The sequence below is a fragment of the Trachemys scripta genome, chromosome 9 (genome assembly GCF_013100865.1).
Source record: "Trachemys scripta elegans isolate TJP31775 chromosome 9, CAS_Tse_1.0, whole genome shotgun sequence".
NCBI classification, from domain to species: domain Eukaryota; kingdom Metazoa; phylum Chordata; order Testudines; family Emydidae; genus Trachemys; species Trachemys scripta.
Genome location: NC_048306.1, coordinates 58,735,111 through 58,752,046, shown reverse-complemented (window position 1 = coordinate 58,752,046; position 16,936 = coordinate 58,735,111). Strand labels below are relative to the sequence as shown.

At 42.4% G+C, this 16,936-nt stretch overlaps 1 protein-coding gene across 1 annotated transcript in view; it reads left to right on the top strand.

Annotated features, from left to right (window-relative positions):
* Window positions 1-16,936, top strand: part of LOC117882592 — a 353,010-nt gene that overhangs the window by 157,231 nt on the left and 178,843 nt on the right. The window contains 2 exon segments of the mRNA XM_034781083.1: window positions 3,271-7,722; window positions 12,109-12,429. Of these exon segments, the coding sequence (XP_034636974.1) occupies window positions 3,271-7,722; window positions 12,109-12,429 (4,773 nt within the window).

The following is a 16,936-nucleotide window of genomic DNA, read 5'->3' as shown; positions in this document are numbered from 1 at the left end:
TCAAAGTGGTGGTCTGTGTAGTTGTACCAAGAGTAGTCCCTTCTCTTCCTACAGTTGTTCCAAACCTCAGGTATTACAAGCCTCACTGCAAGGCTCAAGGTCCTAAGGTTGGTCATGCTTATGACCCATAGTGCATTTTACAGGGTTGCATCCACAACAGCGTCCCCAATAAAAACATTAACTCTGTTAATTTCAATCTGTTTTCTTCACACATGTAGGGCCCATCAGTTTTATCTGTATGGGAGGTTGGAAGGAGTAGTGACGAGGATTGTAGAACTAGAGGAAGACACGGTGATATTAGACATAAGTGAAAACTTTCAATCAACAAAGAGTCCTGTGACACCTTATAGACTAACAGACGTAGAGGAGCATGAGCTTTCGTGAGTGAATACCCACTTCTTCAGATGCATGCATGCATCCGAAGAAGTGGGTATTCACCCACGAAAGCTCATGCTCCTCTACGTCTGTTAGTCTATAAGGTGCCACAGGACTCTTTGCTGCTTTTACAGATCCAGACTAACACAGCTACTCCTTTGATAACTTTCAATCAGTCCATTTTTTGCCATGACCTGTCACTCAAAACCCATTTGGCAAATGTTCCTCAAACACTGCAGAAACATTCTCCTGTTCCTGGATGCTCCCTGAAGGTGTCCTTAAACCAAAATAACTTTCTTTGAACTAGCATGCTCTAGTTTAAATGAAGCGTTTAGTGAGAATGAATATAACTTGCTTCAAAAGGAGAACAATTAAACACATGATTCTTGCATCTTAAAATGCAATCAGCAATTGTATCCTGTGTTTTCCTTGCAGAATGTCACTAAAAGGTAACATTTTATTCCTAGTAACCAGTGAATGTTTTGGATGGAGCTATGTGAATAACTGATTTTTTGGTTCGGTGGCTGAAATGAAAACTAGAAAAACAAAAACAAAGAGTTTAGGGTTAAAAGGAAATTAATTTTTTTAGTATTTTTTGTGAACTAAAAGTTTATAAAAAATTAATTTTGGGTCAAACATAACATTCTGTTCAATCTGAAATGAAATATTTAGTTTAGTGTTTGAGATTATTTTTACTTAAATTTTATTAATTTTTTTAGAAGTAAAATTTGAAACAAAAAGTAGTTTCGAATAAAAAAGTCAACATGTTGCGTATAGAAAAGGTTGAAACATTTTGACTTTTTTGGAATTTTTTTTTTTTTGGACTGAAACAACTTGGTAAATTTTACATGGTTTGGTGAGACACTTGAGTTGACTCGAATCTGCATTTTTCAGTGAAAAAAAGTTTACACTGAAAATATTTCCCCAGCTCTAGCACTGGACATGCAAAAGCTTTAAATTGCTTTTAGTCTTTGCAATCTTGATAATATGTCTCATCAAACTGAGAGGATGTGCCACCTTGAGAACCTTTTCCTATTGGCTGGATACATGTGGCGCTTTAGCAAGTCCCACCACTACGTACAGGTCAATAAGCCTGTGAGGCATCTTCTTTCCTCTTTCCTATGAAGCTATCTTATTTCCACTGTATCCACTTTTTCAACCTGTGAATGTATGCCCCTGCCCTTCAGAGTGTCGCTAATTTACTGTCGCTTGACCCTCCTCCCATTATGGACTTTGTTTTTATCTTTGCTGCCCAGGGAAGGCAACGTGTTTTATGCTTAAGTTCCTCAGCGATGTACTTTTGAGTGCTCAAAATCCGATCTATAATCCATCCCAGCACAATAGTGAATAGAGAAAAATGGTGAACAGGTGCTTAAAAAATATTGTTAAAAAATGACACAAACCTCCTCCCATCTCCTTTAGCCATATTTTCATCAGGTTCCAGTCTGTTCAGACAAAGATCTTCTTCCTCTGCCAAATAACCCCATTTTACAAGCTTCCTCAGTTAACCTCCAGCTCTGTCCTTAACCCACCTTAATCTCTGTATTGTGGTAGCAGGGCTCAGAAACCCTGGTATCTGTCCTTTTGCTCTGTTTTTTTAATTTGGTTCTTCTCTAGGGCTTCCATTGAGTTGTGCCCCTGAGAGAATGGAGCAGCTGTGGGCATTGCTCAAAGCTGTATTGACCTAGAGTCCTGAGTTCTAATTGCACCTCTGCTATTCACCTTCTGTTTTGTCTTAGACAGGTCCCCACCTCTCCTTGCCTCTGTTTTCCCAGGAAAGGTCTGAGGTATAAGAACCTAGAGAGCTTTCTACCTCACAGGTGTGCTGTGTGAGAGTTAACAGGATACAGATTATATAGAGCTTAATTTGTTGATGTACATACATGGATATCTGAGTCTGAAACCAGTTGAGTACCTTGATCAGTCTCAACCATGTAGAATCTTTGGATGCAGCTATATCCAGTGATGGCAGTGGATGTTAGCTAACATTTTCCCCTCATCCAGTTTTATCAGGATTGGCTCTGTTCCTTTAAGCTTGGGGAAGTTTCAGCTTGCATTCTGATGGTAAAAAATGGAAAAAGACGAGACCTCTAATAGTTGGCCCTTTAAGCAGGCTCATTTAGGATAGAGACTTATCCCTGAGGTTGACAGGGTTGTTTTGATCTCTCTTCCTGTAAGCAGCTGAGCTGGGCTTGATCCAGTACTTGATGTGCTGATGACTCTTGGTCTCTCCCTAAACTGAGTTCAAACATCACTTTCAAACTTGGTTTACATCTGTGTCCAAACAACTAACGACACTGTGTTCTAAAGAGTATTAAAAGTGGGCTGAAAAAAGTAGGGGGGTCTCTGATCATCTTGGAGCCTCAGCTTTGGTAAGCCAGTGCTTAAAGTGCTTTGGCATGATTTAAAAAAAAAAAAGCCAGGTCTGCAATCCTACCCTCAGCCCCATCCACATGAAGCACTGGTTACACAATTGGATAGTAATATCTATGCCCCTGGTTTGTGCAGTAAATCTCTGCTGAGATTCAGAGGTGGATTCACTAATAGTTTTTACATGGAAGGAATGATGTTAAGTTGATTTATGTAAAATGTGAAAAGTGCCTTTGGATTGGAAGGTGCAAATGATCATAAGTCTTTGGAGCTTCTGCCACATTTTGGATGCTATATTATTAAAAATAGTTTATAGTAGAGACATAAGGGCATCAAGTCCAACCCTGTGCAAACATCCGCTATAATCCCTGAGGAAAGGGGTATATCCTGTATTGCATGTATCTTTATTGTGTTTAAATCCCAACACATTATTTCTTTCTAGAAATATCATAGAGAGAAACATCTTTCTCTCTGATACTCAGCTGCTGAATTCATTCTTGACTAATTTTGGTCTTTTTATTGTAGACCCCAGAGCCAACTGAAAACTACATCACTGAAGGAGAGTTTGAAGATGACCAGAGTTCTTCTGCCCCAAGCACGGTAGAGTTGGAGATACGTGGGTCAAGCCAGGAAACAGACGAAGATTATTTTGAGACCCAATCGCATCAGAGTGAATCCTTGTCTGACATAAAGACTGAGCCTTATGAAAGTGTGTCAGACACAGAGTCTGTTGCCAGTGACATAAGTGGAGAAACTTGCTTAAGTTCAAACTGCCTTTCTGCTGAAAAAAAAGAACCATGCCATACTTTTCCTGATACCAATGCAGAAATACCCCCTCATAAACTTCATTGCATGAGCCAACTGGAGTTGAGTCAAAAGGCACAATTGGAGTTGTCTTCTGATTTAAAAGTAGCACCAAGTAAAAGTGAATTTTGTATACAGACTACAAAATCGAGAAGAGAAGAAGAGGCAGGAGAGGAAGAACTAATATTAACTAGTGATCCCTCCAATACTGGGTCTGGCACTAGTGGAGAGGACACTATATCTAAGACAGAGACTAAATTGGTAGTGGATGGATTGCAAGGTGAAGCAAAGTCTGAAAACAATAAAGTGCAATCCTGTGCCAGCTCAGAACCAGCTGAAGATGCTATTGCAAAGAGTAAAAAAAGTCCAGCAGGATTAAGCATTGCTTGTCTGAAAGCAAACTCTGAAAGCTGTTTGACTTTTCTCGAGACTCAGCAATTTCCTTTGCAGCCAGATGTAGGATCAAGCCATAGTTTGCCTAATATTAATTTTGAAACAAATAGAACTGACAGTAAAAGAAACTCTGAGACATTTGAATTTCACTGTGCACTAGATTCTAGATCCCACATAAAATGCAGTCAGAGGAACTCAGTTAACAATGAGGAAACTACAGCTACAAAGACAAGAAACAGAACTCCAGGGGCCACCCTTAAAACGGATTCACTCTTATACCAGCCCTGCCTAAAATCCAAATTTCAGCTTCCACACATGAGGCCAGAGATCAAAGAAAGTAAAACATGGCACAGTGCACCTGAAAATATAAATGCCGGGGGCGAGAGAGACTACTTAGGTAACTGCATTCAGCTTACAGATAAATTAAGATTGTCATGTTCCAGGATACATCTTGAAGGATTGGGTTTTGAGTACACCTGGAAAAACATAGAAAGGGTTGGTGGGAGCTCTGAAAAAGCAATAAAAGTGGAGGGGAAATTTGGCATAAAAGGATCACTCCTTAATACCTGCCTAGACTCAAATAACAGTCAGCTATCTCATCCAGCGGGCTCCCAGCAAAGTGCTGAAGCTAATTTGCATACTGAATCAGAGAAATGTGGCCTTAACACAGAAGCAGACATGTGTGCTGATGGCTTATCTTCAGCACAGCTCCAACTGAGAGATACCTCTGAGTGGGATTCAAAAGAAAGGGAGACTCCCTCTCCCTTGGCTTCAGAGCCAATGAGCGTAAATGCTGAAGGAGAGGTAAGAAAAGCTAAATGCAAATCTGAGAGGGGTTTCAAAGCACACGGGTTCTCTCACAGCATTAACTCTGAATCTGGCATCAGTGAGGACCAAGCAACTTGTCTTGTAGGTGTTTCTGCCATTGCAGAAAACAAAGGTGATAACTATTTAGCAAACTATGGCCCAGCTGGTAAAACACAGCTGAACAACTTGGAGGAGAGCAGCCCTGAATCACCAAGTACTGAGGCTTGTGTGGGAGAAAGAGATTCAGAGGATTCTTCTGAACTGAATTTGGGTTGGAAATCCCTGGAGGCCACACTGAACTCTGGTGGCCAAGACATTGCAGGAGAGCAGGACGTTTCGATGCTGCAAAACCTGAATTGCAAAAACAATGCCTTACTGGGTCACTCTGAGCTTGTAACAACAAATGGACATCTCGCTGATGCAGGAAAAAAGGATGAGAATGATGGTGTTGATGCCTGTTCTGTTGAAATAGCTACCAAACCACATTACATGCACCAGGGGAAAAAGTTGATGAAGCTCTCAGAGTTAAAACCTGCTTTGATTATAATATCTGTGGAGGAGAAGGGCTTGCAGTCCAAGATGCTGAACGATGACCGTCCTGCTGGAATAATAACTGGAACGTTAGGAGAACTAGCCAATGAGGATTTGGGGTCTCATCCCGTTGCCAGAAAAGAACCCGATGAATCACAGAGAGATCTGAATGCATATTCCAGCCTTGAAGAGCAAACTCTGCCCATACAGCCCATCTCTGGCAATGAAGAGGTGACCGCTGCTGGGAGCACAGGGCAAGAAGAATCAGAAATTGTGCAGCAGCAAGTAGAGAGAACAGATCCAGATTTGTCTTTAAAACTCCGCTGCAGTGGCTTCCCGGTAACCACTATAAAAAATGAATCCAGTGGGTCTAATTTACACTTGGAAGATGTTACCGTTCCCTCGAAAGAAAAGGCAGATGCATGCATTGGAGCACATTTGAAATCACCTGGCATAATTATTGGGGGAATCTGTCAGGTAGAGTCCTGCAGAACTAATGCTGGAGTGCAGTCAGAAACAGAGCTGCTAAAAAAATCACTCTTTGAAACAAGAGACAGCAAAGTGACTGAGGAAAATGAGTTCAATATAAGTCAAGGCCTAGAGCAAGATATATGTGGAACTAGCGCAACAGCACTGGAAAAGAACAGGATTAGTGGCCTGTGTCAGGGAGATGGTGCTTATGGTGACACCTTCGGGAGCATCATCTCTTGCGTACAGAGGCTAGAAAAGAAAGAAACTGAAAGCTGTAATATTTCAAAGGAACAAATAGGCATTAGTGAAGATTCTCCCAGCAGAGAACTAAAGCTGGGCTCTACTGTGGAGGAGCTGGCGAGCCTTAGCAAAGACAATGAACGGAATCCAAATGAGACCGATGCTTTTAACTGTATAGTGAAAACGGAGAGCCAAGAGGCCTCTGCCCTGGGTCTAGATAATGTAAGCACTAGCAGTGCTAACAGTGAGGAGATGGATGAGAATTCGTTCCATTTCTTGGGGAGTAACAGCAGTCTCTATAAAGCTGTGCAGAAGCAGACCAAGACTGGGAAACCTTCCAAGTTTTTAGTGTTCTCAAAAATAGCATCTTTCAAGAAAACCAAGACAGCGGCTGCTGAAAACCAAGGTAGCAGCAGCTTCTTTGGCAGCAAAACAAAGACAGAAGAATTTGATGCTGGGAAAGAGGATGAAGACACAGAAAGCTTGCAGTCTTTTAAAAGCAGTTCACCCAGTTCTGCCTTCCAAAGAAAGGAAAGCTATACCTCTGAATATTCTGATGATGACGACTTATTTTATGAAAGACCTGCTGGATTGTTCAGCAGAATCAGCCTGAGGAAGGCTTCTGGCTCTGGTCGGATACTGATGGACAACATAGACACAAATTCTACTTCCCCCTCGTTGAATGTCAAACACTCTGAAGCACGAGTCTTAGAATCAGTTGAAAATAATGACAGTGAAGTGCCACAGTATTCTTTGGTGAGGAAATCCCTGAGTGAGAATGAGTATAAAAGAAACAAAAATCCAGAGGGTAAAAAATTCAGGACAAGACTGGCCTTGGCACATAAATCCTTCTCAAGTTTCTTTGAATCCAAATCCCTGGAAAAGGAAAATCCTGAACAGAGTCCCAAAGGATCACTGAAACATGAAAAGGAGAAAGCCAAGCTTCGCCAAAGCTCCTGGAAAGCATTTCTGAAAAGCAGGGAGGCTGATGGACTGAAAAATCCAACCTTAGCAAGTTTATCACCATCACAGGAGAGTCTTAAAACAACCCGGGGCCACCAGCAAGGTCCTGGTAATGTTACAAGAAGAACATCCACAGAGAAGCAGGAGAGCTCTAATGGACAAGCATTTTTGAGCTCATATGAGTTTAATGCCACCTCCACGGATGCCAACTATTCTGACACCTCTGTGGAATCCATTGAGGTCTCTACACCTATAGATATGAGAAGAAAAAGAGTACTATCCTATGATCTGACTATCAAATGTCCAGAATATCCAGACTATGCTGAGCAGCGGGAAACAATGGTCAACAGTTCAGATACTTCTGAGGAATACTGGCTGAGATCTCCCTTTAGCCCCAGTGACCTGCAATCACCGTTTACTCAGCTAAGCCCCTCTTGCCCCCAGCTATCGACATATGAAGGTAAAGACATGCCCTGTCGTCCCATGAGCCCTAAACCACAAAGTCCAAGACCTGGCTCTCAACGTAAGAGTTTCCGTTATCCCGGGAGAATAAGTGCCACTTCCATGATTTCTCTTGGGAACAGCTCTGCTATCGACAGCAATTTAGAGGCACCCGAGAGGCCAAAGACACTGAAGCCCAGGGGTACTCTCTTGCTTTCTGTGCACTCACTGGACAATGAATACCTGAGAGAAGACAGTGGGATAAGCAGCCAGTCACAGATCAGCTTAAACACTGCTTCTTCAGTTAGCGATATACTCAGAGATGAGGTGAGTTGCTCTGTAAGAATTATCAGACTTAGTTTTGGTTTGCTTTGCAGTGCTCTCCTGCTGGGGTTAAGGAATCCCAAATGCCAAGAGTGGTATTCCATTAATAGAAAATGAGCAAATTAGTTAGGTTTTAGGATAAACATATATCTGTGTAAATACAATAGTTCAACGCTAGTGATTGTTCCTAGTGAATAGTGGGAGATGCCTCTTTGCATCTAAGCTCATTTACATTCCCTTAAAGTGAAGCTTTACTGCAAATGGTGACTCTGTGAAATTGGCATCATGATTCTCTATATTTATTATATTTATTGCCTCTCAATGACTTTTGATTAGAATTTACTCCTCTTACAAGTAAAAAGATCAGGGTTTTCTAACTGCCAGTGCTGAAAACTTACCCTGGAGTTTGAAAGTCCCGCTGGGTTCTTTCTGGCTCATGCATCATACAAATTGCACAAACCAAATACTGCCCTCTGTTACACCCATGCTAAGCCATTGTCTTCAGTCAGGTCTTCAAGGCAAAACTGGTCCCTGTAATTGGCACCTAATAAACAATTCTAATGATTCATAAGGCAAAATAGAAATCGACTCACTGTTAGCTGTGTTGCTTTTGCAGGCTAACAAAAGCAAAAAGGAGAGAAATCTTATTTTAGACAGTAAGCTGCTATCACTCAGAATACCACAAGGATTTTACTGTCACTATGGCTTCTCTTTAAATACCCCTTATGGACACTCCTCTGCCACCCCTGCAGCAAAAAGAAAATAAATATGGGCTGTATCTCCAGCTGATGTGTGTGGATAATTCTAAAACTGGTAATGAGAGAGGTTCATAATGGCTGGAGAATGGGCCTCAAAGTGAAGAATATATTTCCAATAGGGACAGAAGAAGGGGTTTCTATTGAAACAGTTTGGAGCCAATGCAAGTGCAATTCTTGTGTTTCCATTGGTTCCTAATCACCTGTTTGGTTTCCCTCATTGGCAAAGCAAAGAGCATACAGGAGAATGCTTGCACTAGATCCTCCCGTGCAGTGCTTCGGAGCAGGGTGTTCAGAGGCTGGTGTGGGTGAGCTTCAGCTTACAGTTATGCTGAGGCTGACAGAAGTTGCTACAACTCGGTGTAGTTTAAGAAAAAAGCAACGTGATTTTGTTGAACAGTATTTTCAGCACCACCATCACTACAGGGTTTAGATGTGAGATTTTCTGTCTTGTCCACCTGCACTGACCAATGTGTGCGCACACAGTTCTGAGTCTAAAACTTGTTGATCCGCCCTGTAACCAAGGGTTTGTTGTGTCAATCCCATCTCAGCAAGTGGCTCCTTGCAAAGGACTCTTGTTGGCCCTTTTGTGGGTGCACGCTGATCTAAGCATTGATCTTTCTCTGCTGCTGTCCCAGTTCAAAATCGGAGTTTGAGATGTATAAAAATGAGTTTGCCTGTCCTCCTCCCAGTGGACATTTCATTTGTGTTCCAAACAATTGCAAGATTTTGCAGTTAATACTGCCTGGAAACTGAGAAAAGAGGCTGGTCGCATGTCACAATGAGGGGCACAGTACTGGTAGAGCAGTGTGTGGGAATTTGCACATCCCCAAGTTACTCTATGCCTTACTCAAGCTGGTATTCTGGAACCCTTGTTTTCACGAGCATAAATTCCTTCACACAAAATGTGTAATAAATACAATAAGTTTCAGGTAACAGAAGGATCTCTGAGCACTCTGCAAATAAGGGTAAACCCACATCTCTCCAAAACATTTAAATAGCTGACTCAAGAAAGTCTCTAAGGGGCTGTTAACACACATTGCCAACAGATGAGAGCCTTTTGGAGGCTGAACAAAAGCATTGATAAGCGATCCCAAAGATCATCTAGCTGGGATGGAGAGAGAAGGCATGTAAAGCCTTGACTGTGTGAGCCTAAACTCTGAAATCCAACCATTAGGAGCAAATAAATAATTACTTAAAATGGGGCTTAATTAAATAATTGAAAGGGAAGTATGGAAATTAAAATTGCTCCCAGGCCATGGTTTGGATGGTTTGGAGCAGTTTTAGTCCTCCCTTTGGTGGCTATTTTTCATACTCCACAATATGAATAGGTGGAGTTATATTGTTTTAAAGAAATTAAAGTAACTGTCCTAGCTTCCAAGATATGAATTCTGACACATGAAAGTACATAGGATCTTTGACTGCTACCAAGGTAGATTTATTTTAGGCACTGTGGTTTGATTTGGGACATTGTGAAATGGGGGTAGCCCTGAACCCTGCATTATGGCTAAGGGAGTTCAACATTCAGGGTGATTTTCACAGGGGAACTCTGAATATCCAGGACAGGTGTTGAACAAAGTAAATGTTAATGAGATATATATTGTAATAAAATAATAGAATTAAGTCTCTCCAATATGGGTTTGCCAATTAAATATATATTCAGGACTATACTTCTGGACATCTGTCGCTATATAAAAATGTCAGAAAATACAGTCAACAATAGATTAAAAGACTACTCCCCCCCATCCCTCATCCCCCCGTATCTGATTAGTGGGTGGTATAACTGGAGGGATGGCTAGACAGATGGATAAATGTAGAATTCTTGTGTAAAAAAAAAAAAAAAACATCCCCCCCAAAACCTCCAACTTCCCCTCAAAAATTGTTAACAATTTCAAACTTGTTTCTAAGACAGAAGAATTTATGCTGAAAGTATAGAGTGACCCAGTTCTGCACTGCTGATAGTTTGCCCTGAGGCCAGAGTATCACATTAGATGTGACTTAATCAATCTGATTGTTTTTGACATGCTTTCACTTATTTATGTAACTGTGTTCTCAGCAGGCAATAAAAGGCAGTCCCGGTCCATCCCCTCTGCGGCCCTTCCTTGAGACACTGGGGTCAGGGTCTCATGTATTTCAGGCAGACACTTCCCTCTCTGCGTTCCCATTGGTGTTGGTAAGGATGTATACTGTTGCCAGGCTGTGGCATCACACGCCACTTGCAAGCGAGAACTGAGCTGGCACAGCGCTATTTATGTAGGACCTGGTTTAAGAAGAGATGGAAAATTACTATTTTTTTAAAAAGTTTGTCATACTTGAGTTCTTCAAACAATGGGGGATAGCAGGGAGACCCCAGTCACTCTAGAAATCAACCCTCCCTGACATGGAGGATGTACTTCGCCTCCTTTGCTCTGAGATGATTCCTACTCTAGTGTCTCTGATCTCTTACCTTATATATTATCAAACTTCCATCAATACAACGTAGATTAATGGTTAAATGCCTTGTGATATCTCCATTTTCAAATAGTTCCTGTGTAAAAGCTGTGGGGGGGGGGGGAAATTGTGTGTGCGCAGCAGCACGTGGAAAAGGAAAGGGAATGAACCCAAAACCTATGCAATCCCCTCCTGCCCCCCAGCTTCCTAATTCCTCAGCTAAAGTAACATTGATAACATGAAGTGCCACGTCAGAAGCACTAGGCTCATGTGTCAGACCAGCAGACATCCAGGGGGTTCTTATACCTTTCATAGCTAAGTACCTTAGCTGTGGGGAAAGCACAGACAGGCAAGCCAGGGTATGACTGCATTTCGAGAGACACCTTTATAAACAATATTGCACGCACACAGTGACCTAAATCCTACTGGTAGCACTATTGTAATAAACCACAGGACTAGATTGTGACTGGCCCTGTACGAGTGCACAAGGATGAGTATACATGATGATTCCTTCCCTGGTGGCTGTGCGCAGGGAGCAGAGGCCACACACTCGGCTAGTGGAGGTTGAGGGAGGTATCGCTCAGGGCAGAAGGGAACGTGCATTGCACTCTATCAAAGGATAGCAAAGCTGCAGCTCCAGGGTACAGTACGCTGAAAGCCCTGGAGCAGTCCTGGCTAAGTGAGTCAAGGTTCCTCTACTGTCTCCTTCCCCTGCATGTGGGCTATCATTTGTTTTCCCAGTCTGGCCTACAGTGTGTGAGGCAGCTACTATATGGTATTTTAAAAGGGGAAAATTTTGGCAGGCTCAGAACATAACTGATCATTTTCCCCATTAACTGTCTTTTCCAAAGCCAGCAAATGACCCATTAGGTGATTTTTGTTTTAACGCCACTGTGTTTTTCCTTCCTTCCCACTTATGGAACCCAATTTCAGCTTTAAGCTTCTGCTGGGCCTTTAAAATAAACGAGAGAAATCAAATCTGTGCAACACCCTGGTAGTTACCTCTGTACGATGCAATCACTGCTGCACTGGTCAGGTTCTCAGGTTTGTGTGCGGAGGTGGGGTGGGTAGGATGGGATTTCAGTCTTCCAGAGCGCAAGTAAAGGCTCAGACCTCCAAGTGGTTCTGGGCCCTGGCACTGAGCTTTGCTGTTCAGTCATGATAAAAAACCACCCTGTGTTTTCACCTGCTGCTTATAACACAGGATCCCCAACAGCAAAGTCAAACGCCACCTGAAAAGAGGCCCAGTGAGAAATGGGTTCTGCATCGCAAAAAGAAGTCCCCTCAGATCATGCTGTCCCCACGGCCATTCTCCAGCATTGAGAGCAAAGTCTGGATGCTCCCCTTCCTCATCCCAGATGGAAAAGCCAAGAAGACGTCGCAGAGGAAGAGACTCAAACCCCTGTACAAGCGCTTCAGCTGTGACGACATGTGGCTGGAGAGGTACCGGAAAAGGAATCTAGAGAAGGAGACGCAGTTGGAGAGAGAGATTCAATTGAGGAACCTCCCAGAGGACCAGTTAAAAGTAAGAAATTGGATATCATCCTTCCTCTCTTCTCTGGCACTGTACTCCTCCTCCTCTCCGGCTGCTTCCTTCTGCTGTCATCTTCTTCTCTCTTCAGGCTGCATCTCGCGGCAGCTCTGTCTGCTTCCCTTTGGGCCTCTGGTCTGTGGCAACCAAGCATGTAAAATTAAACTCTCACCAGCCCAGTGACTGTCTTGAAGACAGGAGGCTTCTGTTGTTGCTAAAAGCGTGCAGCTTCTGCTCTGTCACATGGTCTGTGATGGGGAGCGATACCATCAAATATCTCTCTCGGCGGGCGGGGAGATGGAAGGAGGGGGGAACAAATCAGTCTTCTAACGTCAATAAAAATTCACTAATGAAATCTGTTACTATGCAGTGTTATTCCCTGGGGGCTGCTGCATCTCTTCAAAGAGAGACACCCCCCGTCCTCCCCCGTTCCTTAACTTCTGAGTCAAATGCTGCACTCCTTATTCAGGCAAAACTCCCATTGATTCCCAGAGGGAAGGAGTGCAAGAAGCGCTTGACAGAAACTCTCCATGGGAGCCTGTAAATTGATACTATTGGTTTGAAAACTGCTCCGATTATTGCCCATTGATAGTGTCTTTAGGAAATGTGCTATTGCTGCTTGTGACAAAGGCCATCTGCCACTTTGACTCATGCAGACAACACTGCTCGACTCTTGTAGGCAAGACCAAGGTTTCCATGAACTTTAGTGAGAGCCGTGTGTGTATCCAAGAGCAGAATTTAGCCTATGTGTTGAGAGAGCTAAAATAGGCTCAGAAAGGAGGCATCTGTATGCAGCTTTCTGCTAATAAAATGGAAACACTTTAGGCCTAGCTTTGGAAGATGTAGGTTTTCAAATAAAAAAGCTCCTGTCAGGGATTGTGTGTGGGTGAGTTTGCTGCATTTATTATTTCCCTTTCTTTGTGTAGACTCTTAGAAATGCTAATAGAATGTCTCTGACTGCCATTGTATTAAAGAGAGCCTCTTTGAGAATTTAGGCCTTGATCCCGCAAACCCTTAAGCATATGCTTAACTTCATACACATGAGCAGTCCTGTTGAAGTCAGTGAGACTACTTGAATGCCTAACATTCAGCGTTTCCATCAGTTCTTGTGAGGAGAGAATGGAGGATAATGGCAAGATTGGGGGCCTTATGCCCTATATTTGATCTACCTTAAAATGATTAAGATAGCCAGATTGATTCTAAAAATAGAGTTGATGAAAAATTATCCTCCATTCTCTCCTCAAAAGAACTCAGCATGCCGAATTTCTGTAGGCCCACACAACATGAGCTCATCTGCTGGTGCTACCACAGCTGGGTCCTAATAAATATTGGGCCAATCCTATGATGCACTGTAAACTCTTAGCTCCCTGAGGGTGCTCAACACCTTCTGGGGGCTCAGGCTCACTATGGGCAGGTTCTGCTGACAGTGAGTGATGCTCCCGGCTCAGAAGACAACATTCTGGGCATACGATGTATTGTGACCTTGCTGATGTTTTTTAGTAAAAGCGATCGTGTTATTTTCAGCATTGTGTAAAATACTAGGCAAATGACTGATTGTTTTCAAGGGGAAAAATGATTTTCAGACTTGCATAGACTTCATTCTAAACAAAAGGCAGTAAAATGTGTTAAAAAATAATTGCTTGACAGCGTGAACGGCGGTGGAAATGTAATTAATGCTACAACAAATTTTAGCCAGCATCTAAAATATTAAAGCTTGTAGAAAGGGCGATGAATTATTTCATCATCTTTCACTTCTCCCTTTAGGTCCAGATGCTCTTCATTCTACTCATCTGCTCCCTAGGCTGAAAACTATTGCTACCAATAAACACTGTCTCCATTAAACCTTTCCACTTTCTTTTTCTGCTGGTAACTTTAAACTGCAATCAGCTGTGTAAGTATAAGGGCTACTTAGAAATCCGTTATTCCTTTAAGGGAATAATTTGCACACAACTTGTTACCCCAAACGGAGTTACCCAGACACTTTAACTTGAATGCACTAGCTTGGATAAGAGAGTAAAACAAGTGTATTACCTACAAAGAGAGAGATTGTAAGTGCGTATAAGTAATGAGCTGTAAAAGTCAGAAATGGTGACAAGAAAAATAAACATAAAACACTTACTGGTGCCTAACTTAACAAACTATATCAGATTCAAAACAGTTTTCTCATCACATGCTATTAGCAGTCTTACTTACCAAACCCTTTGGACCTGGACCCCTCCCCCAGAGTCTAACAGCTATTTCCTTTGTCTCCTCAGGACTTAGGGTGACCAGATGTCACTATTTTATAGGGACAGTCCTGATTTTTGGGTCTTTTTCTTATATAGGCTCCTATTACCCCCCCACCCCCATCCCGATTTTTCACATTTGCTGTCTGGTCACCTTACCTCAGGTGCAGTGAATGAGATGGGCAGGGAGAGAGAAAGGGGTGTCCTGGGTGTTTGCCTCTGGAGTTAAGAGTTTCAGTCGCCTGTTGAAAAATATTTCCAGCTGGGAGCAAGGCGACAGGCAGTCTGTGTGGGAAGAAACTCCATGCTGTTTCTTTGCTAAATTGTAGATTTTTGCCCCTGCCCCCTTTCTGCCAAAGAATGGCCACTTGTTTACACCTGTCTGTGGTGTCAGCTTGCCCTTTGTCTCTGAGGAAACGGTTTGGTCACTCCCCAGACTTCTCTGGAAAATACTTTTATTCATAATTTCAGCTTTGTGTTTATAGCTTCACATATAATGCTGCCACATGGATTTTGCCATGATATTATTGATCAGCAAATTGAGTTTTCAAATGACACCTCACACAGCATACCTTGTACAAAAATTATTACAGTAGGGTGTGAACGCAGGTGTATAGTCTGTCACAGTTGGTCTTTGTTTTGCTCGGGTCCAGTAAGATGCTGATCTTCCTTGAATGGGGGGAGTCTATATAAATCCCCAGAGTCCAAACATGAAGCTGGACTCAGCTGTCACTTACAATGAAATATCGCCCATAACAAGCTGAGTGTCTGCTAATCTCATGTTTTAAAGTGTTAACATTTAACTGGTCCCAGCTAGCCTTTGAAGTTAACACTGCCTGAAGTGGAATGAGAGAAATTCACACCATTGTTGGTAAATCGGTTTCATTTTGGCTGGCCACTGGCTTGCATTCATGTACATAGTGCAGGGTCTCTCAATGCAGCCTGGAGTGTTATAGATGTATTTTAATGCAATCATATATTCAGAAGACTAGAGCAAAATCAATGTCCAATCCACAGTTCTGTGTAGTCCACTGATTCTTTAGGGGCAATCCAAATCTGTGACCCCCCCATCTGTTTTCAGAATTCTTTTGCAGGAGCTGTTTTAGCAGCATCTACTCATTCTCTCTTCTCCTCTCTACTTCAACACATCATTAAACCCTGACAGTTGAACTTGACTGCGGTCATATGTGCATCTGGTAGAACACAGCTTCTGGGTAATTCAGCAGAACCCAAGTCCCTTGCTGCTGGACTTCTGAGGAATCCAGAAATGGGACAGCAGAGGATGGTTATACCAAACAATTCCATTTTATATTCTGCACTGGAAATAACAAACAGTGGAAAAAGCAAATCTGATCTCTCACCTTGCTAAGTAGACTCCTGTCAGTGTCCCCCTCAGAGCCTCATGTCAAACACATGCATTTTACATGTGTGAAACAACGGAAACTTAGGGTATGTCTACGCTGTGGGATAATGCACACTATGGGGGTGTGATTTCCAGAGCACACTGTGTTGCAAATTAATTGGTCTGTGTAGACCCTGCTGGTGCACTTTAACGTTTGAAACAGTATTACATCAAAGCGCGCTAGAGCACCTTCAGTGCACCCCAGCAGGGTCTACACAGACCAACTGATGCATAACATGTTAGTGCCTTTAGAAATCACACTCTTATAGAGCACATAACCCACTGTGCAGACAAACGCTTAGGCTTGTAAGCAACAATTGAAAACAGCAGAATGAAGAAGACTATTATAGTACAATCAACATCAATAACATGCTGAAAATTTTAAGGCTGTAATCTCCCATTACATTCCTAACCAGCTAAACTCTCTACATAGAACACTAGGAAACCTATCTTAATGTAACAAATAAAATATAGCACCATGTTACAGGACATGTATGTACACATACAGGCCCAAATTACACCATTGTCAATCCCACTAACTTCAGTAGTCACTTAAATGGGGAGAGCCTTTGGCCCAGAGAATTGTTAAAGTGTGCAAAAACGTGCATTGTATGTTGTACAAGAGGATGTGTCTCCTTTAACACACAGAGGTATCCTTCTATTAAGATCTGTGATTATAGCCAGATCATGTGTGTTGTGGTTGTATCAGGTTCACTCTGGAAGGATAACCAAGTTGTTTGGGAGCAGAGCTTGGACCAGGTAAGATGCCTCTCTTGTGCATCTTAAGAATCACGGAGATAGGGATGTGGTAAAAGGCCTTTTCCAAATATAGAATTCCTTAGGGGGTATTTAACTGCTTGCTGGCATAAGAAGA